Below are 27,007 nucleotides of genomic sequence, written 5' to 3' on the forward strand. Positions count from 1 at the left end.
TTTGCGGCCATTTTCCCGGCGTCTGCTCTATTCAATACAATGAGGCTTTGACTTCGATAACATGGCCGCTGGCTTAGAACTTTGGAGACACTTATTGCACAGCGTGAGCGGTCCGGTCCTGGAGAGGGATGAGGCGAGGAGAAGATAGTGACAGACTAGTCATAGCGGACATCTGAGGAGGAGGGAGGACATGGCGGCCCGGCTGGTCACCCTGCTGCTGCCTGTGACATGGATGGCCAGCATGGCAGCCGGGACTAAAGGTAAGTTACTGTGAGAATAAGTGTCTGCTGTATCATAAGGCACTGCAATAACACGTGGAGAAGATGTATATGAATGTATACTGCCTGTCTTTATCAACCAATCACATTGCAGCTTTCATTCTTCACAATTGAGGGCTGCATTCTGATTGGTTGCCATGAAGACCAGCGCTTTCTCACATGAATTAATGGAGTACAATCTGATCACTATGGCAACGATGGGGAAAAAAAGTATTCATCTATATAAATGTATGTCCTAATGTCTCCATAGGTTTCTATAAAGCGTGTGGAAGCATTCCTAAAAGGGCAAAAAGTTGCAATTAGTTGTGAATAGCTGAATATGCCGTCTGATAAATTTACCCTTGTTTTTGGCAGTTTTTACATGTTTCTGTGCCATGTTTTCCATGTACTTAAAGTGCGCACTTTATCACCTCAAAACACTTTAACAATTGCAGGCAAAGACATTATATGCGTAAAACGGATGACAATCTCCCACAAAAGGCCAAAATAGCCCCCACAAACTTTCTATAAAAAAAAACATACATTAAAAAAAAAAAAACACTCTAAAAAGTAACAACGTAAAGCTTGAAAATGTGAGGTTTATTTTGCTTTTTAAAACCAACATATTTTTGAGCCTCAAAGAAAATACCCAACATAGACTATTCTGTATTAAGGACCCGTTCATTTCTATGGCCCCATACGCACACCTGTAGGTGTTACGGATCACTTATGTAAATGAATGGACCCACGCTAACACGGACTTCGATGTGGATGCCTAAATATTTACACAGAAAGATTATCTGACAGATTATCTGCTGAAGATTCGAAGCCAAAGCCAGGAATGGATTTGAAAAGAGGAAAAATCTCAGGCTTTTCTTTATGACCTGATCTCTGTTTATAATATGTTTCTGGCTTTGGCTTCAAATATTTGGCAGATAATCTGTCAGATAATCTTTCTGTGTAAATGGACCCTTAGGGCCCTTTTCCACCGGACGATTATCGTTCAGATTATCGTTAAATTGTTCGAATCTAAACGATAATCGTTCGGTTGAAATGCAGTTAACGATTAACGACCAAACGAGAAATCGTTGATCGCTTTATAAGACCTGGACCTATTTTTATCGTTGCTCGTTCACAAAACGTTCGCAAATCGTTCGCATTGAATAAGACGTTGTTCGGTTGTTCGCAGTAGAAACAAACGCAATAGCGAAGAAATAGGGCCCTACTCCACCGGATGATTATCGTTCGCATGATGGTTAACTATTAACGATCTCAAGCGACCGCTATTGCGAAATACCTGAAAACGTTCACTCATTTCCATGGGACGATAATCGTTACTTATGATCGTATTTGCGATAGTTTTTTTTTCGCTATTTCTTCGCTGTTGCGTTTGTATCTACTGAGAACGACCGAACGACGTCTTATTCAATGCGAACGATTTGCGAACGTTTTGCGAACGAGCAACGATAGAAATAGGTCCAGGTCTTATAAAGCGATTAACGATTTCTCGTTCGGTCGTTAATCGTTAACTGCATTTCAACCGAACGATTATCGTTTAGATTCGAACGATTTAACGATAATCTGAACGATAATCGTCCGGTGGAATAGGGCCCATAGTGAAGAAAAACTATCGCAAATACGATCATAAGTAACGATCATCGTTCCTTGGAAATGAGTGAACGTTTTCAGGTCTTTCGCAATAGCGGTCGTTTGAGATTGTTAACGATTATGCGACCGATAATCGTCCGGTGGAATAGGGCCCTTAGTCTTATCTATAGACTTCTATGTCACCGTACAGTACTCCTGATTTTCTATAGAGATTTATGATTACATTTTTAGTCTGATGTCATCATAAAAATGGTAATATTCCACCTTGTCCCATATTGTGGAGGTATCTTTTATGGGGGAGATTAATTGGCCTATATGGTGCTGTCGTGCCGTGTTGTGTATTGAGGAATCGTGACTTTGTGTGCTAGCTACTGTACAGGTATGGACCAAGCACTCTTTTGGCTGACAGCTCTATGGCCTGATTCCCCTATACACATGAACACTTGGCTTGACTGAGCGTGCACATGACTTCATTGGGGAGAAGAGAGATAGCTGCAGCTAAACCCTTCTGGTGCCATCTTATCAAAACATGCTGAAATTCGACATGCTGTAACCTTCTCTCCCTCCCCCCCCCTTCCCCGACATCATGTCAGAGGAAAGTTGTAAAGCCTAAATCGCCAGGTTTAGGTGACTTTTCAAAGTGTAGATTTATTAGATTTAGATTAGATTAGGTTTGAAGGGGTAATCCACCAAAACATAACTTTTGATATGTTGCTGCCCATGGTGAGACTTACAATTCCTTCTATACTTATTATTATCTATTCAGTCTCCTTCCCCCAGTTCCCAGCTGCTTTTTTCTGCTGAAAACACAAAAATCTGTGTGTGAGCCTTTCTCTCTGTCTTCCTCCTCCTCCCCCCTCCCTTCTGAGACAGCTGATGTAAACAAGTCCCTGACTGACTTTATCTGCAACATTGTAGCCTCTTTGTAATGTTGCATATACTGGAATTGGTGTACATCAGCTGTCTAAGAAGGGGGGTAGGGGGGTGGGTGAGACAGAGAGAGCAGCTCATACACAGATTTTTGTGTATTCAGCAGAAAGAGGCAGCCCTGAGGGAAGGAGACTGAACAGATAATAACAAGTATAGAATGAATTGTTAGTCTCACCATGGGCAGCAGCATTTCGGTTATGTTTAAGTGGAATACCCCTTTAACATGGTGTAGATACAACTGATTATAGTTCCCCCGCCGTCTTTAAAGGGAACCATTCACCCCGTGGCCCCCAGCAGAAACTGACATACAGTGACATAAAGGTCAATATACTTACCACATCGCTCCCGGTCCCGTCCCGGATCCCGTTGTTGACACGGAGAAATCGACGATTCTTCTTCTCGTGCCCATTATGGTAATGAGCGCCGCCGGGTCCGAAGTCCAGCCTTCTCCCCGCCTCCGACACTTGATTGACGCCGGGTCCTCTTCCTCCTCGTCTTCTTTCTTCTCGCCAGATCCCGCGCAGAGGCCGTGACAGTCGTTTTCGCTGCATGCGCAGTTCACAATTGAAGCCGCTCTGCAGCCTCACTGTTTACTGCGCGTGCGCCGATTGGCTCGAACACGTATCCTGTTTACCTTGCAGGCGCAGAAGAGGTGACGAGACCATCGCAACGGCGCCTGTGCGGGAATTCGTCAGAAGTCTGAAGACTGAAGACGTCAATCAAGTTCCAGGAGGCGTGGATGGGCGGCGACGAGAAGAGGACCTCATGAATAAGTTGGACTCGTCCGTCGTTTCCTATGGACGTTGGACCCATCTCAGCTCATTACCATAATGGGCGGGAGAAGAAGAATCAGCGATCTCTCCGTGTCAACAACGGGATCCGGGAGGGGACCGAGAGCGATGTGGTAAGTATATTGACCTTTATGTCACTGTATGTCAGTTTCTGCCGGGGGCCACGGGGTGAATGGTTCCCTTTAATAAGGCTGTCTACGTCCATACAGCATGTGACCATATAGGTGAATATAAAGACTGGAAAGAAGAGTTGGACTAGGGTGAGCTGGCTATAGGTCTATACTCTTTTGTCACATACTAATACTTTAGGTACGATCTAAGGCTAGGTTCACACTGCGATTTTGTTGGAAAGATAGATTTTATGTTTGTTTGGTTTTTAATGCAAAAAAAAGGATTGAAATGGAAACTGAAATGTACATAAAAAGTACACAAAGCTACAAACATATTAGGTATGTGCAAGTACATAAAATATGTTATTTTGTTGCTCGTGGTAAAAAAAAAAACAAAATTACTAAATTCATAAGGAGTGTGCTGGATTTTTTTTTCACTCTGTGTTATGTTGCCCTCCCAAGTGTCACCCATTTTTTGCCCCAATACTCCGTAGTCAGAATGTGAGAACAGAAGGTTAGAAAGTTTTGCTATTTTAATTTTAAGGATCAACTCCTATCCCCATACGTTTTCACTGCGGTTACACAGCATTAGGTGAAGCACCTTTGGCAGTGGTTCCGTCCTCCAGTCTTCTTGGCTATGAGATGAGGCCACAAAGTTTACACCTGGATTTGGGGATTTTCCTCCACTCTTCTCTGCAGACCCTCTCACGCTGTCAGTTTGGATGGAACAATCAGTGTAGCCATTGTCAGATCTCCAGAGATGTTATATTGGGTTCAGGTCAGGGCTCTGGCCGGGCCACTTAAGAATATTCACCAAGTTGTCCTGTTGTGTGATTAGGATCATTGTCTTGTTGGAAGGTGAATGTTCTGCCCTGTCTGAAGCCAATGTACCACTTCATTTGCTGTAAAAAAAAATTATGCCACCTGGTCGGTGCAAGCGCATTTTTCAACCCACTGCTTGGTTCCTGTCACCTGCGCTTGTTTCTCGTTCTGCGGTTTGGCCCACTTGGTGCACCGATATCCCCTCCACTGGTTTGGCCCACCGGTGCAGCCTCCAGTGCACCGATATCCCCTCCATCAGCCTTCAGTGCACCGATATCCCCTCCATCAGCCTCCAGTGCACCGATATCCCCTCCATCAGCCTCCAGTGCACCGATATCCCCTCCGCCAGCCTCCAGTGCACCGATATCCCCTCCGCCAGCCTCCAGTGCACCGATATTCCCTCCGCCAGCCTCCAGTGCACCAATATCCTCTCCGCCAGCCTCCAGTGCACCAATATCCCATCCGCCAGCCTCCAGTGCACCGATATCCCCTCCGCTAGCCTCCAGTGCATCGATATTCCCTCTGCCAGCCTACAGTGCACCGATATCCCCTCCGCCAGCCTCCAGTGCACCGATATCCCCTCCGCCAGCCTCCAGTGCACCTATATCCCCTCCGCCAGCCTCCAGTGCACCTATATCCCCCTCCGCCAGCCTCCAGTGCACCGATATCCTCTCCGCCAGCCTCCAGTGCACCAATATCCCCTCCGCTAGCCTACAGTGCACCAATATCCCCTCCGCCAGCCTACAGTGCACGATATCCCCTCCGCTAGCCTACAGTGCACCAACATCCCCTCTGCCAGCCTACAGTGCACGATATCCCCTCCGCTAGCCTCCAGTGCATCGATATTCCCTCTGCCAGCCTACAGTGCACCGATATCCCCTCCGCCAGCCTCCAGTGCACCGATATCCCCTCCGCCAGCCTCCAGTGCACCTATATCCCCTCCGCCAGCCTCCAGTGCACCGATATCCCCCTCCGCCAGCCTCCAGTGCACCGATATCCTCTCCGCCAGCCTCCAGTGCACCAATATCCCCTCCGCTAGCCTACAGTGCACCAATATCCCCTCCGCCAGCCTACAGTGCACGATATCCCCTCCGCTAGCCTACAGTGCACGATATCCCCTCCGCTAGCCTCCAGTGCACCAATATCCCCTCCGCTAGCCTCCAGTGCACTCAGCGGCCGAATTGCAGATTGAGAAACCAGCGCAGATGGCAGGAAACGGGTGGCGGTTCAAAAAATGTACTGCGCCCCCGTGATCTACACGCCAGCACCTACCAGGTAATATAAGAAAAAATTTACAGTAAGCAAAGTGGTACATTCGTTTTAAGAATAGGAATATTTTTGTTCTATTCTTTTCCTCATCCCTGTCCCCCCGCAGCATCCCCACACCAGGCTTCAGTGTAAGGATGGTATTGGGCAGGTGCTGGCAGTACATTGTTTCCTCCAGACATGACACCTACAAATGAAATCTTGGTTTCATCAGAGCAGACAATCCTGCTGCACAAAGGATGATTGGAGCTCAGCCAGTCTGTCATCTCTCTTACAAGAGCCCTTCTCCCCTGACTATTTACTTTAGGGGGACGGCCATCTCTAGGAATATTTGTTGTTCCAATAACTGTTCCCCTCCTCAATCCTGTTTCTGAGCTCTACAGGCAGTCCTTTCCTCCTCATGGCTCGGTGTTTGCTCTAATATACATCGTCAGCATTGATTCCTTATATAGACAGGGGCGTAGTCTATCCAGACCCCGTAAATTCAGATAAATATTGTGTGTAATTGCAAAGGGTCTGTGTATACCTGTGTATATCTGTTCGGACTTGGACCCTAAAACATTTGTTAACATCTCCTGTAAAAATCCAAAGTCTTTCATTATTTATCAGCTGCTGTATGTTCTGCAGAACGTGGTGTATTCTTTCCATTCTGACACAGTGCTCTCTACTGCCACCTCTGTCCATGTCACTAACTGTCCAGAGCAGTAGTACATCCCCATAGAAAACCTCTCCTGCTCTGGACAGTTCCTGACATGGACAGGGGTGGCAGCTGATAAGTTCTGGAGGGCTTAAGATGTATAGAAGTAAATTACACACATATATTATATAACTTTTTTAAACCAGTTAATTTAAAGGGGAAAAAAATGCTGTAGTACTTCTTTAAGAAGTAGAAAAGATGTCTGCCCTCTGTACACAAAACAGAAATGTAAAAATCTTTCATTAGAGAATAAAAACAGATAAGAAAAAAATGTATCAGTATCTGGTCTTCAAGGTGTTATCCAGGATTAGAAATGGCACAGCTCCGCACCTGTCCTCAGTTTGTGTGTGGTGTTACAGTTCAGCTCCATTCACTTCAATAGAACTGAACTGAACTGCAAAACCCACACTGAGGCCAAGGGAGGTGCTGTTTCTGGAGGAAAGCATGATTTTCTAAGCCTGTACAAAAGAAAAAAAATATAGAGGGGATATTTTTCTTCAAGAGACCAAACCCTCCTAGCTCCCAGAGGTGGGTCTTGTGACGGACAGAACCGGTTCTCTGGGGTGTGAGGAATTCCCCCGTTAGTTTCTGTTTCCTAGAACACACATGAGATTTGTGCAGTATTATTGCAGGGAGTTTCCAGATCCCCCTTCAGGGTTTGTTCACACAACGGCTTTAGGAGGCTGAAAAGACAGCAGAGATTTTATCAGAAATCCGCAGAGTTACACATAGATTTCCTCATTTTTATTTTGTATGTGTGATTTGGATGTGGATTTTTTTTGCACTTTTTACCAATACAACCCAATAAAATTACACATAATATGTGTCAAATTAATCTTTCCCATTAAAGTCAATATGTGGGGTTTAGGTGCAGATGTATTTTAATGCAAAATTCATCCCTTTTCCATTCAGTATATATGGCAGATACATGATTATCTTCTTGGTATTCCTGGTTTTATGACATGGCTGAGTGGCATCCTCCATCCCATTTACACCATCCCATTCTTCTTACAGGATTCCAGTGTATACATGGGATGTGCTGCATTACTGTAGTGTGAACCTGGCCTTATGTATACTGTTTTAACAGAAATATAATCAGTTCAATAAAGCAAATATACAAGTAATAATTTGCTTGTGTCACTTGTACTGCATGTAGCACCATAATAAATCACCACATCTAATCACCAGATTTTTTCCTATAGTAGCATATAGGTGCCAAGCAGGGGCACAGTAAGGGTCCTATTAGACAAAGCGATTTTTAACGATTAATGACTAATAAAGAACTAGATTGTTTATTGTTAACCTGAAATCGTTTACCATATTACACAGATCGATAGTCGTTAGTTTCGATCGCTACTACGATTGTTTACTCCATCTGGTCCCAACAAAAGAAGGAAACATGTGCAATTAAAGTGTGTTCACACTGAGCAAATTAGATACCTCTGTAACATTCTTTTTTTAACATTGACTTGCGGCCACCGTCGGGCGTGCCCGCAAATCAATTAGCCACTCACTTCAATGTAAAGTGCGGCCACTGCCGCACGTTTCATTGTGTGAACAGCGATTATTTCTGAACATTGTTCACCGAACAGCGTCCTGGAATAATAGGCAGGTACATTATTTTAACGCCCATTCTAAAGAATGGACGTTAACATAACACTGCGTGAATACAGTGGACGGCACTGCATTTACTTCAGTGCAATGCCTTCCCTGCAGTAAAGAACGGATGCTGATTCCATTGCAATCAGCGCCTGTTCTTTACTGAAATAAAAAACATAGTGTGAATATAGCCAAAAAGGGCCAGGCTACACTTTTTGTTTTACCCTAGCCTGGCTATACTACAAATTATTTTCCTGACAACCTTTCAGGTTGGGGATCGCTGCACTATATAGACTATAAGCTAATGGAGAAAAAAGAAAAGATCATAAAAGAATCATTTTCTGACTATGAAGCCTCCTTATTTTACAGATTCAATCGACATTACAATCCCTAAATCTACTGACGGCTTTTCCCCAACATGGGACTGGAATGACCATTGTCTCCTGGAGGACACGAACATCACCTTTACAGCTTTTTATAAGAAGTAGGTAATTTGCTGGTGTTATGTCATATGTTGTATTGAGATCTGATGGTAAGGATGGTCTGAAAATTAGGAAAATCCTAAACCACCTTTTACCTTCCAAAATCCATTGTAAACAATGCTCTGTGAGCTAAACAGCCTGAACCTTAGGGTACTATCACACATGAAAGCCCGATAATAACTGTAAACGAGCGCCGATCTGCTAGATTGACGCTCGTGTACTGGGACTATTCCACAGCTCGATAATCGTTTAACAAGGGCTGCATGGACATTGTTACCAATGTCCTCTGCCGCTCTGAAGCAGGAGCACGCGGGGTCTAAGGAGAAGACCGCAAGAGGAGCCCTGCAGCCTGGATTGGTAATGTAAATCGCCAGTCGCCGGCCGCGCACCGCTATTACGCGAAGCGCCTGACACTTATAGGTTGGCGCCCTACACTTATAGGTTTAAAGCTATATCAACAATCAGCCGATGATCATTGTCATCAGCTGATCGTTGTATTTACTCCACGGAGCAATATATGGCCGAATCGGGTCGATTATCGCTCCGTGGAATAGGCCCCTTAGACTGATACATTGCACATAGCTAGTCCTGCTGTCAGCTGAGAAGTGATACAATTGTATACAGTCTAGTCAATGTTCTGCTGGACTCCAGACTGATACATTGTACATAGCTAGTCCTGCTCTCAGCTGAGAAGTGATACAATTGTATACAAACACCTATATTCCTAGAAAATTGCATAAATAAATAACCTATATTTTACTGATACTCAGTATCGATTCAAGCACCTAACACCAATAGATATACTGTGTATCCAATCCAGTAACTACAAAAGTCACTCACAAATGAGATATTACAAATAACACAATTTTATTTATTCCATCACAAAAAAGAACAACAATTAAAATACAAGACCTTGGAGGTGGGAGACCCCACTACTGGGACTATCGTAGCTATGTATAAATCCAAAGTGCATGTGCATATTTGTAAACATCATAACAAACCCATTCAGCATCAGTGCATGTTATAAATAAAGTGCCAGTGCTCTATTGCCTTGATATGCTGAACGAGGAAAAAATATACACAATATGATATTGCACATGTCACCAAGTTACCCCAAACGTATACTGTCCCAGTCCGCTGGCCTCCCACCTCACTACAACGTCGTTTCGCACGGCTTCTTCACTGTGTCGGCCGGCGCGCGCGTCCCCGCCTCCTAGGGCGCGCGCACGCCGGCTGTCTCGGATTTAAAGGGCCAGTCTGCCCTTAATTGGTTAGTTGCACCAATCACTACCTATATATTCCAGCCCTGCCCCACTACAGGTGTTGGAGCCTCTACATGCTTCCCATAGCGTTTGGCCCAGCCCCCTGTTGTTCCTGATTCCTATCCGCTACCTGGTCCCTAGTCCTTGTTCCTGGTTCCTGCTCCCCTGTCACTTCATTGCTCCTGTGTTCAGCCTGTCACCTGCGGTTATGCCTACAGACCTCTGCCAGCACCATCTCCTGCCTACTGCTCCTGCCACGCCTCGCCTGCCGTCACTAGCAACCAAGCCAGGGGTAGCGACCTGGGGGTCGCCTGCCGCAGCAAGTCCATCCCGCCTTGCGTCGGGCTCTGGTGAAAACCAGCGGCCCCTTAGGGCCCTATTCCACCGGACGATTATCGTTTGCATAATCGTTAACGATTAACGATCTCAAACGACCCCTATTGCGAAAGACCTGAAAACGTTCGGTCATTTCCATGGAACGATAATCGTTACTTATGATCGTAATTGCGATCGTTTCTCTTCGCTATTTATTCGCTATTGCGTTCGTATCTATTGCGAACGACCGAACGATGTCTTATTCAATGCGAACGATTTGCGAACGAGCAACGATAAAAATAGGTCCAGGTCTTATAAAGCGATCAACGATTTCTCGTTCGGTCGTTAATCGTTAACTGCATTTCAACCGAACGATTATCGTTCAGATTCGAACGATTTAACGATAATCTGAACGATAATCGTCTGGTGGAATAGGGCCCTTAGACTCCGCTCCCTGGTGAGGTTAGTGTCATCGCTGGTGACGGTCCAGTGGATCCACTACTCCAGGCGTTACAGTAGGCTCCAACCATGGATCCCGGCGAGGTGCCTGATATCCGTGACATAGCCCGAGTGGTCGCCCAACAGGCGCAACAAATCCAGCAACAGTCGCAGCAGATCCAGCAACTCACTGCCGCCTTACAGCAGCATACTACAGCCCAGTGCACACCACCTCCTGCTGCTTTTTCTACACTTCGACTGGCTCTCCCAAGCAAATACTCTGGTGACTCCAAGTTGTGCAGAGGATTCCTGACCCAATGCACCATGCATATCGAACTTCTAAGCAGTCAGTTTGCCACCGAGCGCTCTAAAGTGGCTTTCATCATCAGCCTATTGGAAGGTAGAGCTCTGGCCTGGGACACACCACTGTGGGACCGTGATGATCCTGTGGCTGCTAATCTCCGAATTTTCCTGGCCGAGTTCCGCTCTGTCTTTGAGGAACCTGCCCGTGCGTCTTCGGCTGAGACTGCTCTCCTCAACCTATCCCAAGGAACTTCCTCTGTTGGTGACTACGCCATCCAGTTCCGCACCCTGGCGGCAGAATTAGACTGGAATGAGGCCGCACTAATAGCCACCTTCAAGAAGGGCCTGTCCAGTCGGGTTAGAGACGTGCTTTCCGCCCGAGACCTACCTACCTCCCTGAACGAACTCATCCTACTGGCCACCAGGGTCGATACTTGTTTTTCTGAGAGAGAGGAGGAGGTCTGGCATGAACGCCGACTAGGCCTGTCCCGTCGCCATCACCAGCTGGCGCCGGTCTTCCAGAATCCTGACGTTCCGGAGTCCCAGTCGACTCCTGAGATTCCTATGCAGGTGGAACGGGCTCACCTGACGCCTGATGAAAGAATTCGTCGTCTGGAGCTGAATCTCTGCCTCTACTGCGGTGGTTCGGATCACTTTCGGCTGAGATGTCCCCAACGTCCTCAAGCGTCCGGGAAACTCCAGCACCTAGGTCCGGTGGGAGAGGTCTCCCTTAGTGTGAATGCCACCTCTCCGAAGTTGTCTGTGCCAGTCTCCATCCAGACACCCTTAGGACAAACTCACCAGACTACTGCCTTTCTCGATTCTGGGTCAGCAGGCAATTTTATTGCAGCTACATTGGTCCAGAGATGGCGGCTACCCGTGACCCCACTAGCCAGACCCCTGTCTATCTCCTCGGTCACGGGCGAGATTCTTACCGATCATGTGCACTACCAGACCGCACCTCTAGTCCTCCAGGTGGGCACTTCACATCTGGAAAAGATCTCCTTCTACGTCCTGCCCCATTCTTCTTCCACCATCCTCCTGGGGCTCCCTTGGCTGCAATGACATGCCCCTAAGCTGGACTGGAGAACCGGGAAGATTCTTAGTTGGGGTCAGGACTGTTCCAACCAGTGTCTGAGGTCACCTCAGCCCAAGTACTCTATGTTGTCACCCGAGCCCGCCAAGCCTTTATCCGGCCTATCGGCGGAATACCAAGACTTGCCTGATGCCTCCATCTGCAGGCAAGAAAGAGAGGGAGGCCAAAGGGGGGGGGTACTGTCACGGCCGCGGCGGCGTCCCGTGTTCCGGGCCGCCGCCTCAACCTCCTCCTGCCCCATGCAGCCGCCGGGGTCCTTGTGCAGGGACCCGGCGCTGCTGCTAGTTCGGCCCCTGGGGGCGCCTCACCTCTCCTCCGCTCCTGTCTCTGACTGTGCCCCCGCCTCCTAGAGCGCGCGCGCCGGCTGTCTCAGATTTAAAGGGCCAGTCCGCCCTTAATTGGTTAGTTGCACCAATCACTCCCTATATATTCCAGCCCTGCCCCACTACAGGTGTTGAAGCCTCTACATGCTTCCCATAGCGTTTGGCCCAGCCCCCTGTTGTTCCTGATTCCTATCCGCTACCTGGTCCCTAGTCCTTGTTCCTGGTTCCTGCTCCCCTGTCACTTCATTGCTCCTGTGTTCAGCCTGTCACCTGCGGTTACGCCTACAGACCTCTGCCAGCACCATCTCCTGCCTACTGCTCCTGCCACGCCTCGCCTGCCGTCACTAGCAACCAAGCCAGGGGTAGCGACCTGGGGGTCGCCTGCCGCAGCAAGTCCATCCCGCCTTGCGGCGGGCTCTGGTGAAAACCAGCGGCCTCTTAGACTCCGCTCCCTGGTGAGGTTAGTGCCATCGCTGGTGACGGTCCAGTGGATCCACTACTCCAGGCATTACATACATTGTAGGTAGCTAGTCCTCCTCTCAGTGAAGAATTGGAGACAATTGTATCCCTACTAGACAATGCTCTGTGAGTTAAAGGGAAACTAACAGCAGTATCCCTATAGCACATGGGGCACTGAGGATTACGTTTCTTATCTTGGTCTTCGGCGCCGTTTTCATGTACTGTGTAGTTTAAACTATATGCTAATAAGGTGGTTTGGTGCACTGGGGGTTGGACTACTGCTTTCAGTGCACCAATCCTCCCCTTGTAATGAATATTGGGCGGTGCTGAGCAGTGACATCATTTTGGCATACATTACTCCAGAATATTCATCACTGTGTAAGAGGTGATCCCATTCTAGGCTACAGCTAATTTTTTTCCTGTTCTTCCTAAGGGTTGGAGCTCCGGACAGCGATCCTCAGATATGTGAAAAAACTGGAAATTGCTCTTGCAGGATCCCCTCTAAGTCACTGGATCACAGTCATAATTACACCCTGGTGGTGAACGCTATCAGTCCTAAGGGGGGAACCTCATCAAATTCTAAAGACTTCGATCCCAACCATAGTGAGTAGATTGTTACCCCAGTCCTTGTGTCTACACAACTTTACATGATATATGTTCCCCTTATCATATAGCACATTAGCTTGCAGTGGCTGGAGTGGGAATTACATTTTAAGAAGTGATCCCTTATCCAGGATGGGGATAAAAAGCTGATTGATGGGGGTCCAACCACTGGGCCAAAATGGCCTAATCAACCAATGAACGACCATTTGCTTGCTTGAATTTACTGTAAATGGGAGGAGATGCCAGGCAAATCTGATAATATGAGAGACATAAAGGGTAGGGTTTCGGAGTGCAGATGAAGTCCTGCCCGCATCTGGTGGCCATGCTCTGGAAAATTGGATAGCTCTTGGAACAATTTGTCTGTATGGAGGAACCTAGCGAAAAAGTAGCTTTTGAGGTAAAGGGAACCAGTGGGCTTCCAAAACCGCTGCACAGACATCGTAGCTGGATTTCCAATGGTCTTGGGGGTTCTGGGCTCTCTCCCGCCTCACTCGTGGTGCCGAGCCCGGAACCCCCAACAAATGCGCGAATTGGTTCCCTTTAAATTATACGTTTTTATATTTTCGTCAGGCAATTACACTTATTGTTTATTTTGCCTGTTTCACCAGAGCCTCCGCCTCCACCTGAAGTCCGTATCACATCTCACAATGCCTTGTTAACAGTCAAGATTTGGACCCAAGACCTTCAATATAGAGAACAATATAATTTAACTCTCAGGAAAAATGATTCTACGGAGGAGGTAAGTAGCTTATAGGGTCCTGTACTACATGATGGAAGGATATTTAATATTATTACAGAAATTAATAAAAAAAAAATATGAATTTTACATAGAATACAGGTAAGACATTTGCGCATTGCCCATATACACACACGTATCATTGTCAGTAAGATCTTACAATATATCCAGTCTGATATAAATTTGTACATAACAAAGTTGAACCAAACTGCCTGCAGAAGTACTGCATGAACTAAACAAACCAGAGTGAGAATAATGTCATCAAAGTATTAGAGGAGGCGTTTCTACATACGCTGTCTATATCACCTTAAAGGAGTAGTTCACCAAAAAATCTTATCTTTCAAATCAAATTGCAACTTTTTTTTTTTTAATTAAAATTTGCAAGTTACTTCTATCAAAAAAATGTCAAGTCTTCCAGTACCGTATCAGCTGCTGTTTGTCCTGCATGGGGTGGTGTATTCTTTCTGGAGAGCAGGAGAGGCTTTCTATGGGATTTGCTGCTGCTCTGGACAGAGCCTGACATGGACAGAGATGGCAGCAGAGAGCACTGTGTCAGACAGGAAAGAATACACCACTTCCTGCAGGACATAAAGCAGCTGATAACTACTGGAAGACAAGATTATAAATATCTGGTACTTTATGGCAGCAGTTGAATTGAAAGAAAAATAAATTGGGGTAAAAAACCCCAAGATCTGACATTTTTTTATTTTTTTTATTACCCCATTCCAGAATTGCACAATGCGAGGACACATCCAAATCCAAATGTGCCAAAAGTCAGCTAGCTCAGTCTGGCATTTCAGGCATGTAGGGGTGGGAATGCTAGCCAAATAATGTAATCTAACTGGTGTGAGATAGCATTGGGGGATTATATGTAATTAGGTAAACTTATTGTCTGTATATAGTCACACATATTTGTAGGTCACATCATTTACAAAAATGACTCCTTAGCCCTAAAAAACTGTTCTAAAATCTTGGCCACTAGGTGTCTCCCTTCCCTGAATCTGCTGTCCATTGTCTGTTGTTAGGCGAATTCTGTCTCTAGTAACAGGCAGCTGAGAACAGAACACAGGACTTAGCATGTGTTATGGCAGAGATTGGGAACCTCCGGTCCTCCGGCTGTTGCAGAACTACAATTCCCTTAATGCCTGGACAGCCCGTGGTTAGCAGTTCCTTCTTGTCCTCCTGACCCCTTTAACGCTGGTTACCCCTGGCTACATTATGAAGGGTGAGCCTCCACCGTTAATCCCCTTGGGTTCTAAGTGGTCTTTCATATAGGCAACCCCTAGGTTGATGCCCCCAGGGTAGTCTTTGAAACAGCTGACTTTTTTATGCCTAGTACATGCTTCTTTTTGGCCACCGTTTTTTATCACCTGTATCCTAGCAAGCAAGCCATTTTTCTTAGGGGTCCTCAGCAGTCTGGGTGATTCCCTCTTATTCTAAGGGCCCTATTCCACCGGACGATTATCGTTCAGATTATCGTTAAATTACGATCATAAGTAACGATTATCGTTCCATGGAAATGAGCAAACGTTTTCAGGTCTTTCGCAATAGCGGTTGTTTGAGATCGTTAATCGTTAACGATTATGCAAACGATAATCGTCCGGTGAAATAGGGCCCTTAGTGTAGTAAACTTACCCCATGTCAGTCCGTCTCCGGTAAGTTCTCTTCTGCCAAGACAAATGATAAAACGCACCTGGGAAGAATGGCCAGGAAGAATGATATCCCGTGTGCTCTCACCAGATCCTCATTTTAAACTTTAAGTTATAGAATGAACTTTATGATAATACAATTTTAAAGTCTACTGTTTTCAGTGCATTGTTTTTTTTTTTTTTAATATTTAGTCATCTATAGACTTGAGAAGACGCACCTACGTATTTCCACCCAGTGACCTCCTCCCTGAGCAGACCTATTGTGTGAAGGTTAATGTGTATAACATGCAGACAATGGAGTCCAGTGCGTTCAGCCCAGAAGAATGTTTCATGGCGCCTGCTAAAGGTAAGACATTGATATACTCAATGAAGCTTGTGTTTGTCTTTCTGACCCCCTTTAGCCGCTGCCAGCATACCGAACGGAGGTAGGCACATCATAGTGCCACATAGTGACTCCAAAATGTTACTGCCAGACAGATATTGCCCCCAAAAAGAAATATTCCAGTGTCTTCGACCATAACATTGTCCCAGACCGGTTCTCACATTTTGGAGCTCCATTTTTCATAATTGCTGCAAAATGGCAAGATTCTTAAAAAAAAAAAAAAAAAAAAAAAAGACAGAAACTGTGGTTTGCTGCACTTAGTTATTCTCTTGTCTTTCAGGTCCGCTAAATAATCTGAGGGTGGACGCGTTAGACACGGAATACCTGTTGAAGTGGGACTGGGACACTGAGCGTTCTCCAAATGTCACCTTTTCAGTGGAGAAGTGGTAAATGCTCAGAATCATAACCTGCCACTGCAAGAATGTTTGACAAGTTATAGAAACTACTTCTCCCTGTTCTGGGCACACAACTGGAGATGATCCCATAGATGTTCTGTAGGAGCCCAGCTTGGTTGCACAGTCAGTTATGATTACCTATCCTGAGGAAAACCCCTTAGAATATACTGCACTGGGATTACCAAAACTGTATGATCTTTCTTAGAAACAGCGCCACCCTTGTCCAAAAGTTTTGTCTGGTATTGCAGCGCAGTCCCCCACTGCCCCTCATATTTCTATGTCTTTTATTATAGATCCTACGCTGATCTAAGTGTATTGAAATACTTTATAAGTAAAATAGCTTAGATGTATATAGTCATAGGCCATGTTTACACAATGTAAGTTCCGTACTAATCACGGCCATTGTTACAACATCCGTGATTGGTACGGAACCTACGTTGTGCTGCAGGCCAAGGAAATCCCGGCCGGAGTGTATACACAGGATATACATTTTGGGCGGGATCCCTAGCAGCGCCGTAGAAAAATGACATGTCGGTTTTCTGTGGCTGCTATTCATTGAATAGCAGCCGCAGAAAACCCTGTCACTGCACACAGTGGAGCGAGTGGCTCTGGCCGCTCGCTCCATAGTGTGCAGTGGGAAGTTCTGCTGCGGGCGCACATGGACGTGCACGCATCATAACTCTGCGGCTCTAAAAGATCTTTTTTGACACCGGCCGTTCTGTGACCCGGCCGGGTCACGGAACGGCTGGTCTCATACTAAGTGTGCACATAGCCATACAATGCATATACAGCGATGTGATCCAAGATGATGAACTAATAACAATCCCCTTTGTTTCTAGCAGTTTTTATGACGGCAGATGCACCACAATAGATGACTGCAAGAATATAACAACTCCTCAGTGTAACGTCACAAGATTGCTTTTCAGAGGAACCTATATCCTCCGCTCCTCTGTGTATGACCGTCTGACGGAAGAGAAAAGCTTCAGTGTTATCCAGTTTAGTCCAATAAAAGATAGTAAGTGTAAATTATCTGTATGATCATATGATAGACAAATATAATATATACTGTATACACTTATTATGTTTAGAAAGCTGGCTATGGTAGCTGGGGGGCACAGACAGAAGGTGTCTAATCAATGCCATAGCAGTGGTCCAGGAATGCACATGGTGACAACCGCGACTCTGCACAGTTCTGTGTATTCTGCAGTTGTCACTGACTTTCTTCTAGGCCACTTCCTGTGACAAAGCAGAGATAATCACCGCTCTGCTATTCTGTGCCGTAGCTACAGTGCTACTCACACAGACAACTTCCCCAAGTGTAATGTCTAGTCTAATGCTAACATGTATTTTACACGTAAGCTTCCTCTGTCAGTGGTGGAACGCTCCAACCTAATAAAAATGGTGTGGATGCCTCAATTGCTCTATGTATTGCATAATTCCCCAATATGGATCCCATTACGTTACTTTCATAAAGTGCATAGTCTATTCAGAGACCTAATCTGGGGCTCCCAGTGTCCTCGTATAAAGTTAGAACCCCTGCAGAGAGCTAAAACATCAGGGGGTTTGGCAGTGCCCAATGCCATGATCTACTTCTTAGCCTCTCAACTGCAGCATTTGAGAGGGTGGGAGACTGACATGCTAACAGACCCTACTTCCCAGTTATTGCAGGCCCACTTTGGTACAGGGAAGCTATTTGAGGTCCTGGAGGCTAAACGTTTCTCCACGGCCGCAGCGGGACTGCCCACAATCCAGCTATACCATAGAGTCTGGTGGAAGGTTAGAGACATGTACGGGTTATCTGAATGCTCAGCATATACTTCTATATGGGACACCCCTTGGTTGGGTGAGCTATTCTTCCTAGAAGGGTTCACACAATGACGGGCACTTGGTCTTAGAAGGGTGGAGCAGTTATACACTAATGGCCGACTAAAAAGCTTCAAACAGTTGAGTGAAGAATTCTCCATACCTAGGTCACACTTTTATAAATACCTACAGCTGCGCCATGTGTGGGAGAGTGAGGGGGACATTCTATCTCGGGAGCGAGTTGTCATCCCGCCTATCAATATAGTAGGCACATCTGCATCCACGTCTGGCTTAATTTCTTCATTGTATATCCATTTACATGATAAATTTCTAGAGAAACACCCGCTGACCATAAAGGAGAGGTGGGAGGCTGACCTGGGTCCCCTAGAGGATGAGCTATGGAGGGAAATTCTGGAAATGACACCCCAGTTATCCGTGGGGGAGCAGCACCACTTGTCCCAACTGTACCTGCTACACCGTGTTTACAGAACCCTCGAGTTTTTATTTAGAGTGGGCATTCGCCCCGATGCGTTGTGTCCTCCGGTGCCGGAGAGATGAGGGAGGGGTCCTGCACATGTTCTGGCGATGCCCAAAATTAACAAGGTATTGGCGGGACGTGGCTTCCATCATTCAGAAAGTCTATTCTGTTCAATTTAAACAATCTCCCTTAGTCTGTGTTCTGGGCTATGTGGAAGACATAGTTTTAACTAACCCTGAAAAACTAGCTGTTGCTAGGATATTATACATGGCCAGAAAGCTAATAGCCCAGTCCTGGCTTGACCAGGACCCCCCAACATGTATGGCCTTGGTGGCCAAGGTTAATTGGCTCATTGCCAATGATAAATATGCCTATGAAAAGCGGAAAGCGATGAAAAAATGTGAAAAAATCTGGGCCCGCTTGCTAGATACCCCTGGCATGGCGCCATCATTGCTTACTAGAGGCAGGACCGCTCCCTCGACGGTCACCTAAACATGGTTCTGTAAGTGGCACCGTGGTGATGCTTTCCTACCACTCGACTCTCTACTGCCATTTAGATGTTTCTAGTCATGATGGAAGACACAGAGTCTTTTTACATGTTAACAGCCTTTATTACCATTCATTCTTTCCTTCATTGGGACATTCTCCATGATTTGTTGGACATTGCCAATACGGTTTTCGTACTGTCTGTCGAGTTTTGTTTTGTGCAGGGATAGGACTACTGTGCCGTCCTTCCCTGTTGTTGTTTGTTTCTAAAATGAAAAACTTTCAATAAAACTATTTAATAAAAAAAAACATGTATTTCACAGACATACAGGAAGGCTGCAACACTAGTGACACAGACAGCTTCCCTAAATGTAAAGTCTATTCTAATGGTAACATGTATTATATAGACATCAGGGAAGGCTGCAGCCCTGGAAACACAGTCAGCTTCCCTCAGTGTAATGTCTAGTTTAAAGGGGTAGTCCACCCAAAAAATTTTTCTTTCAAATCAACTGGTGCCATAAAGTGCCAGAGATTTGTAATTCACTTCTATTAAAAAATCTTAAGTCTTCCAGTACTTATTAGCTGCTGTATGTCCAGCAGGAAGTAGTGTTTTCTTTCCTGTCTGACCCAGTGCTCTCTGTTGCCTCCTTTGTCCATGTCAGGAACTGTCCAAAGCAGGAGCAAATCCCCATAGAAAACCCCTCCTGCTCTCCAGACTGGAAATAATACAACTTCCTGTTGGGCATACAGCAGCTGATAAGTACTGGAAGGCTTGAGATTTTTTAATAGAAGTAAATTACAAATCTCTGTCACTTCATGGCAGCAGTTGATTTGAAAGAAAACATTTTTGGGTGGACTACCCCTTTAATGCTAACATGTATTTTACAGACAGCAGTGGAGGCTGCAGCACCAGTGACATGACGCAGACAGCTTCCCTAAATGTAATGTCTATTCTAATGGTAACATGTATTGTATAGACATCAGGAAAGGCTGCAGCCCTGGTAACACAGTCAGCTTCCCTCAGTGTAATGTGTAGTTTAATGCTAACATGTATTTTACAGACAGCAGTGGAGGCTGCAGCACCAGTGACATGACGCAGACAGCTTCCCTAAATGTAATGTCTATTCTAATGGTAACATGTATTATAAAGACATCAGGGAGGGCTGCAGCACTAATGACCCAGACAGCTTCCCTCACTGTAATATCTAGTCCAATGGTAACATGTATTATATAGACATCAGGGGAGGCTGCAACACTAGTGACAGAGACAGCTCCCCCAAGTGTAATGTGTATTTTAATGCTCACATGAATTATATAGACATCAGGGGAGGCTCAATATCTGCATGCAGCAGGGCTAGCAATCTGTAGCTGTGCCAGGACCAGGGCTTGTACAGCCAATTCAGAATGGTGGGAAACCCTCATGTAAACCTGCAGTAAATTACCAGGATTAGATATTAGTAGGGAAACCTGTATAATTGTTTGTTTGTAATATCTTTTTACCAGCTGTCATCGGGCCCCCAAAAGAGCTGAAGATGCGAATTGTAGATAATGAATTGTATATTAATGTGAGCGCACCCAAAGGGTTCAGTAATACAGACATCCAGTCTTTGTGTGAATGGCAGACTCACATGGAATATTGGATCAGCTCAACACACAATTCTGAGGTACTGTTTATGTGTATTAGGAGCATATTGATATATGATATGCTAATATCTATCATTTCACATCAATTACCTATAATAACGGTACTCTGCTGTTTGTTTTCTTCCAAATTAACCGGTTTCAGTGAGCTACATAGATTTGTAATTTACTTTTATTTAAAAAATATCAAGTCTTCTAGTACTTATCAGCTGCTTTATGTCCTGCAGGAGCAGGAAGTGGTGTATTCTTTCCAGTCTGACACAGTGCTCTCTGCTGCCACTTCTGTCCATGTCAGGAACTGTCCAGAGCAGGAGCAAATGCCCATAGAAAACTTCTCCTGCTCTCGACAGTTCCTGACATGTACAGAGGTGGCAGCAGAGAGCACTGTGTCAGACTGGAAAGAAAACAATTAGAGATGAGCGAACCTGGAGCATGCTCGAGTCGATCCGAACCCGAACTTTCGGCATTTGATTAGCGGTGGCTGCTGAACTTGGATAAAGCCCTAAGGCTATGTGGAAATCATGGATATAGTCATTGGCTGTATCCATGTTTTCCGGACAACCTTAGAGCTTTATCCAAGTTCAGCAGCCCCAGCTAAACAAATACCGAACGTTAGTGTTCGGATCGACTCGAACCCGAACCCGGTTCGCTCATCTCTAATCACAACCCTTCCTGCAAGACATACAACAGATAATAACTATTGGAATAAATGAGATTTTTAAATAGAAGTAAATTACAAATCTATATAACTTTCTGAAAACATTTGATTTGAAAGAAAAAATCTCCTAAATTCTCCTTTAAGTGCATTTATTCAACATTCCAATACTTTTGGGATTCTTTTTTATCTTCACACTTACGCCATTCATTGGCTAGGATCGTGCTAGACCACCCCCCAATGCCAAGTCATTGATGATGTGCCCATACCAGGTTATAAGGAGGCAGAAATGCATGTCACTTACCATCCTCCACCTGTTTGTGTTAAGTGTAATATCATTGAAGTCATGTTGAACACTAAGTTGGTGTTTTTTGCCCTGTGTGCTAGGTAATGGTTAAAGAAGCTATGCAGCCATTTTTCAAGATAGATCATCTGGAAGCCTCAACAACATACTGTGCAAGAGCAAAGATGAGATGTAAGGACAGTGACAGGAGCAGTCAGGACAGCGAGGATTACTGCATCACAACAGGTGTGTAAATGAAGCGTATGTATGAGTCTATGTGTATATACAGATACTTAGATAGATAGATATGAGAAAGATAGAAGATAGATATATGATAGATAGATAAAAGATAGATAGATAAAAGATAGATAGATAAAAGATAGATAGATAGATAAAAGATAGATAGATGACAAATAGTAGCGGCACTCCAAATGCTTCAGTGAAGATAAAGGTGATTTATTTCATGAACAAAAACAACACAGCAGCGACGTTTCAGTCCTATCAGTAAGGACTTTTTTCAGGCTCTTTTTTCAGGCTCAGGAGCTTGAAAAAAGTCCTTACTGATAGGACTGAAATGTTGCTGCTGTGTTGTTTTTGTTCATGAAATAAATCACCTTTATCTTCACTGAAGCATTTGGAGTGCCGCTACTATTTGTCATATATTTAGCCAAGCACCATTGGATCCTGGTACTTTTGCTGGCACCCACCTGGATTATACCGAGTGATGCGATTTGTATGTACTTTAAATAGATAGATAAAAGATAGATAAATAGATAGATAGATAGATAGATAAAATAGATAGATACATACATACATACATACATACATAAGAGATAGATAAAATAGATAGATAGGAGATAGATAAAATAGATAGATAGATAGATAGATAGATAGATAGATAGATAGATAGATAGATAGATAGAAAGAAGATAGATAGGAGATAGACAGACAGAGATAGATAGATAAAATCAATCAGATAGATAGATAGATAGATAGATAGATAGGAGATAGATAGATAGATAGATAGATAGATAGATAGATAGATAGATAGATAGATAGATAGATAGAAGATTGATGATAGATAGGAGATAGACAGACAGAGATAGATAGATAAAATCAATCAAATAGATAGATAGATAGATAGATAGATAGATAGATAGATAGATAGATAGATAGGAGATAGATAGATAGATGTAAATGGGAAACATAATAATTATAACAATAATCATGAGACATGAGATATTTGTGGCAGATAAATAAGAGTGATATTGATACAAGATAGAAGGATCCTAAATGGCAATATTCATCTGAAATATGTGTTGTCCTCTCTTACCTCCTAGATCCCAGATCTCACTTGTTTGCATTTATAGCAGGATTCACCTTTTTGGGAATAATATTCACTTCAATCATTCTTTTCTTCTGCGGCTGCTGTCTAAAACATTACGTAAAGCAGACGTTCTTCCCAGCCAGCAAGCTCCCATTAAGCATTGAGAAGGTGAGTGTTTAGATAGGGAGGGGAACAAATAATATGCCATGCAGCTCTCACACCATAGTTTCAAGGTAGCTTTCCTTTAAATTCAGTATTTCTTTTCTTTTAAAACTCCTTTTATTCAAAACTACACTCAAAGAACATCAGATTGTACAAACATACATTCAGTTGAGCAAAAAGAAAACCATTTACAATTCGGCTTAGTCCGGCCATGACAAAAGGAGGAGGAAGTTAGTTAAAACAATCCTGGCAACGAAAACACAGATAGTATTTTTGTATTTTCTAACTTAGGGAGAGAGAAAAAAAAAAGGGGGGGTGGGGTTCTGGGGGAGGAAGTAGGGATAGAGGATCAGACCATCGCTAGTATTACTGGTGGAGATAGGTCAGGGATATGGCTCCAGGAAAGGTCAGCCTGTCAGGAGGATGTTTCTGAATTTAGCCCAAGGAGACCAAATTTTTGTGAAGGTGTTATGTTATCTCAGAAAGCCAACTCCTCTTGGCAGTAAGGGTACAAACACACACACCGTATACGCAGCGTATTTACTGCTGCGATACACAGCAGATACACAGCAGATTAGATCTAAATAACTGAACACAGCATCAAATCTGCACCATCAAATCTGCTGCAGATCTGCTGCGTATCTGCTGCATATACGGTGTGTGTGTTTGTACCCTAAGGCTGGTCAACTTTCTGGATCCAGAGCTTCTCTAGAGGGGAGGTCACCAGCTTTCAGGAGGCTTCAATGAGAAGTCTGGCTACAGCTAGCAATGGTTTAACCAGCCGTTGAGTGGTTAGGCGAGGTCAGGGGGTAAGATCTGGAGAAGGCAAGTCTCAGGGGTGCAGGGGACAGGGAGACCAATAATTCCACTGATACAGGAGGAGATACTATTCCATAAATTGGGAATTCCCCGGCAGTGCCACCATATATACATATAGAAACCCGGGGTCACACTACATCTCCAGCAGGTATCTGCATACTTAGGGTTAAATATGTGAAATTTGGAGGGAGTGGGATACCAGTGGGAGAGGACTTTGTATCCATTGGCTTGCAGTCTAATGCATCTAGAGGTGAGTTTAGGGGCAGCAAGAATGGATTTAGTCATAGGCTCTGTAAAGGTGACCCCAAAGTCCTTTTCCCAGGCCTGTAAAAGGTGCAGGAGGCTGCATTGTTAGAGGGGGTTTCTTCCAGGAGTTGTTTATAAAACAAAGAAAGTAGTTTTAGGGGGCTTCACTTGTAGAGTCAATTTTTTCAAACCAAGTGGGATGGGATGGTTCTGTATGGAGGTTACTAAAGGGTTTGAGTGAGTTAAGTAATCTAGTATAAGTAAGATAGTCTAGTTTTTGGCAATTGGTGATCTGGCACCCTTCTCAGAAGTCAGCATTTCACTTCAGTTAGAAGTCTTAGGGTCCTATTCCACGGAGCGATAATCGGCCCGATTCGGCCGATTATTGCTTCGTGGAATAGAAACAACGATCAGCTAATGATCGTGTCATCGGCTGATCGTTTATTAAGGTTCAAACCAAAAATCATCGGGCACCGACCGCGCATCGCTGTGTGGAATAGCGATGCGCGGCGGGCGACCAACAATTTCACAAACACCATACATTACCTACACATGTTGCAGGGCTTCTCCTGCGCTCCTTCTCCCCCCTGGTCCTGCGCGAAGCAGCTTCTTCGGTGTGGCCTGTCTGAGCCGACAGACCGCTCAGCCAATCACTGGCCAGGACCACCACCGCCGTTGATTGGCTGAGTGGTCTGTCAGCTCAGACAGGCCGCTCCGAAGCAGCTGCTGCACGCGGGAGTGGGAGGAAGAAGGAGCACTGGAGAAGCCCTGCAACATGTGTAGGTAATGTATGGTGTTTAAACAAGGGCTGCAAGGACCTTTAGATCGTCTGGGGAGCCTATAGGAGATAGCGGCAGTCTGCCACTGCTGTTGCACGGGACGAGGGAAGCAGATGGTTGCTACGCTTCTCATTTGTCTTTCAACATGTTGAAGGACATTAAAAGATAATGATCAGCCGACATCGTGCAAGTCGGCTGATCCTTGCCTTTTATTCCACAAAGCGTTATTTGTCCGTAATGGCCGATAATCGCTTTGTGTGATAAGCCTTTAATTCTCAGAGACATAGGATGCAGCCAGAGGTCTCTGGCTTCCTAAAATAGTGCCAATAGAAAATACAGCTAGTTACGTTATTAAACTGCACATTACTGGACCCCTTTATGACCACCATAAAGATAAAACAAACATATGGGTGACTGTTTAGGGGATAATTCATATGCAGCAAGCTTCAGCACTCAAACTAGTTATGTTTAAGAGGGATAACCTTGAGGCCATGTTCACACTACTGCAGTACCGGCCGGGATGATCCGTGCAGAGACCAGCTGTTCCGTGACCCGGCTGGGGTCACGGAACGGCCAGTCTCGCACGTTGTGTGAACATAGCCTGAAAGCGTATTTCTATCTTAATCAATATACTTATACAACTGTATTAATTTACTATATTAATGCCCCTTTTATTTTAGTCAACGTTTCATATAGGTTTTTTTTCTTTAAGGGCTTTGGGGAGTCACCCTTGGATAGTATGAGGCATCCATTTTTATTGCATAAAGAAGAGACTATGGACCGGTGCTATATTGTCAATAACTCAGATACAGAAGATTTGGGGCAAATTAACCATGCGGATTCATCTAATGCCAACAGCCAGGATTCTGGGAACTATTCAAATGAGGGTCAGACCACTGGAGAGACAAACAATCATTGATCCTCTTATAAGGATCATTGAAATGCAGCTATTGACTTTTGGTGGGTTCACACTACGGAACCCGAGCAGAGAATTTCCAACGGACTAAGCTGCAGCATGCATGCCTCCTCCCTGCTCCTTACCCTGCATGATTGATGTACAGGACTGTACATCAATCATCACAGTCGGGTTGGGTGGGCGAGGTATGTTATTATGTGTATGTTTTACATACACAGGTTTTGTATTTCTATGTAAGAATACAACGTACTTACCAAAGATGTGTAATTAGTTTTTATATGTTCCCTTTGCTTTTTTTTTTTTTTTTTTAATAAAAATGATCAGTTTGCTATTCCTGATTTTCTGTCTGCATTCATTTTCTTGCTATCAGTTAGCCACTAAAGATCCGACATTATAAATATTAACGCCTCTTGATGTTAATGATGTATTAAGCGGGCTCAAGAGTGTTACACGGTGCAGCTGATTTATCTGCATGCATTCTCCACTACTTTGGTTCCTTATTGGCAAAAACACGTTTATTATATATTTTTGAAGCTCGTTTGACAAGGGGGTGTGGCTTGCTGGGAAGAGGTGTGGCTGCCTGTGAAAGGGTGTGAAACATTACAAAGTGTGCTGAAATGTAGGCTTTTTTTTTACGCCACCCTAACGTTATCACATATACACTAATTTGCTCTTTGTATTTAACTATTGTCCTTATACACAATGATATATATCACCAACCAAAGATCCACCCAGATCAGAAAAAATGCCGGACATAAAAATATAAACTTTATTACTGTTCACACAAAAGAAGAATGTATAAAAACAAAACTTTAAAAAGCAAAAACAGTACAATACAAAAATCAGTGAGAGGACACAGACTTTGATTAATGCTTTAAACAGATCCGTC

General features: G+C 44.5%; 1 protein-coding gene across 3 annotated transcripts; it reads left to right on the forward strand.

Annotated features, from left to right (window-relative positions):
* The first annotated feature begins 47 nt into the window (after window positions 1–47).
* On the forward strand, window positions 48–26,422 carry IFNAR1 (interferon alpha and beta receptor subunit 1). 3 transcript variants are annotated; one of them, XM_069945495.1, is made up of 11 exons: window positions 48–260; window positions 8,450–8,564; window positions 13,192–13,361; window positions 13,970–14,100; window positions 15,939–16,092; window positions 16,409–16,514; window positions 17,363–17,538; window positions 20,794–20,954; window positions 21,974–22,115; window positions 23,210–23,364; window positions 25,915–26,422. In XM_069945495.1, the coding sequence occupies exons 1-11, from the start codon at window positions 191–193 to the stop codon at window positions 26,119–26,121; spliced, it is 1,587 nt and encodes a 528-aa protein (XP_069801596.1). In that variant the 5' UTR covers window positions 48–190; the 3' UTR covers window positions 26,122–26,422. The 3 variants fall into 3 exon arrangements, with proteins under 3 accessions (XP_069801596.1, XP_069801597.1, XP_069801598.1); XM_069945496.1 differs by having other exon boundaries at window positions 17,366–17,538; XM_069945497.1 differs by lacking the exon at window positions 13,192–13,361 and having other exon boundaries at window positions 169–260.
* Window positions 26,423–27,007: the final 585 nt, after the last annotated feature.

The sequence above is a fragment of the Dendropsophus ebraccatus genome, chromosome 11 (genome assembly GCF_027789765.1).
Source record: "Dendropsophus ebraccatus isolate aDenEbr1 chromosome 11, aDenEbr1.pat, whole genome shotgun sequence".
Classification (NCBI taxonomy): domain Eukaryota; kingdom Metazoa; phylum Chordata; class Amphibia; order Anura; family Hylidae; genus Dendropsophus; species Dendropsophus ebraccatus.

Excerpts from the sequence above, each read along its gene's own strand:
- IFNAR1 (XM_069945495.1), top strand. The coding sequence starts at position 191 with ATGGCGGCCCGGCTGGTCACCCTGCTGCTGCCTGTGACATGGATGGCC. Across the intron at positions 22,116-23,209 it reads GGATTACTGCATCACAACAG|ATCCCAGATCTCACTTGTTT; the intron begins GTGTGTAAATGA and ends CTTACCTCCTAG. Across the intron at positions 23,365-25,914 it reads TCCCATTAAGCATTGAGAAG|GGCTTTGGGGAGTCACCCTT; the intron begins GTGAGTGTTTAG and ends TTTTTCTTTAAG.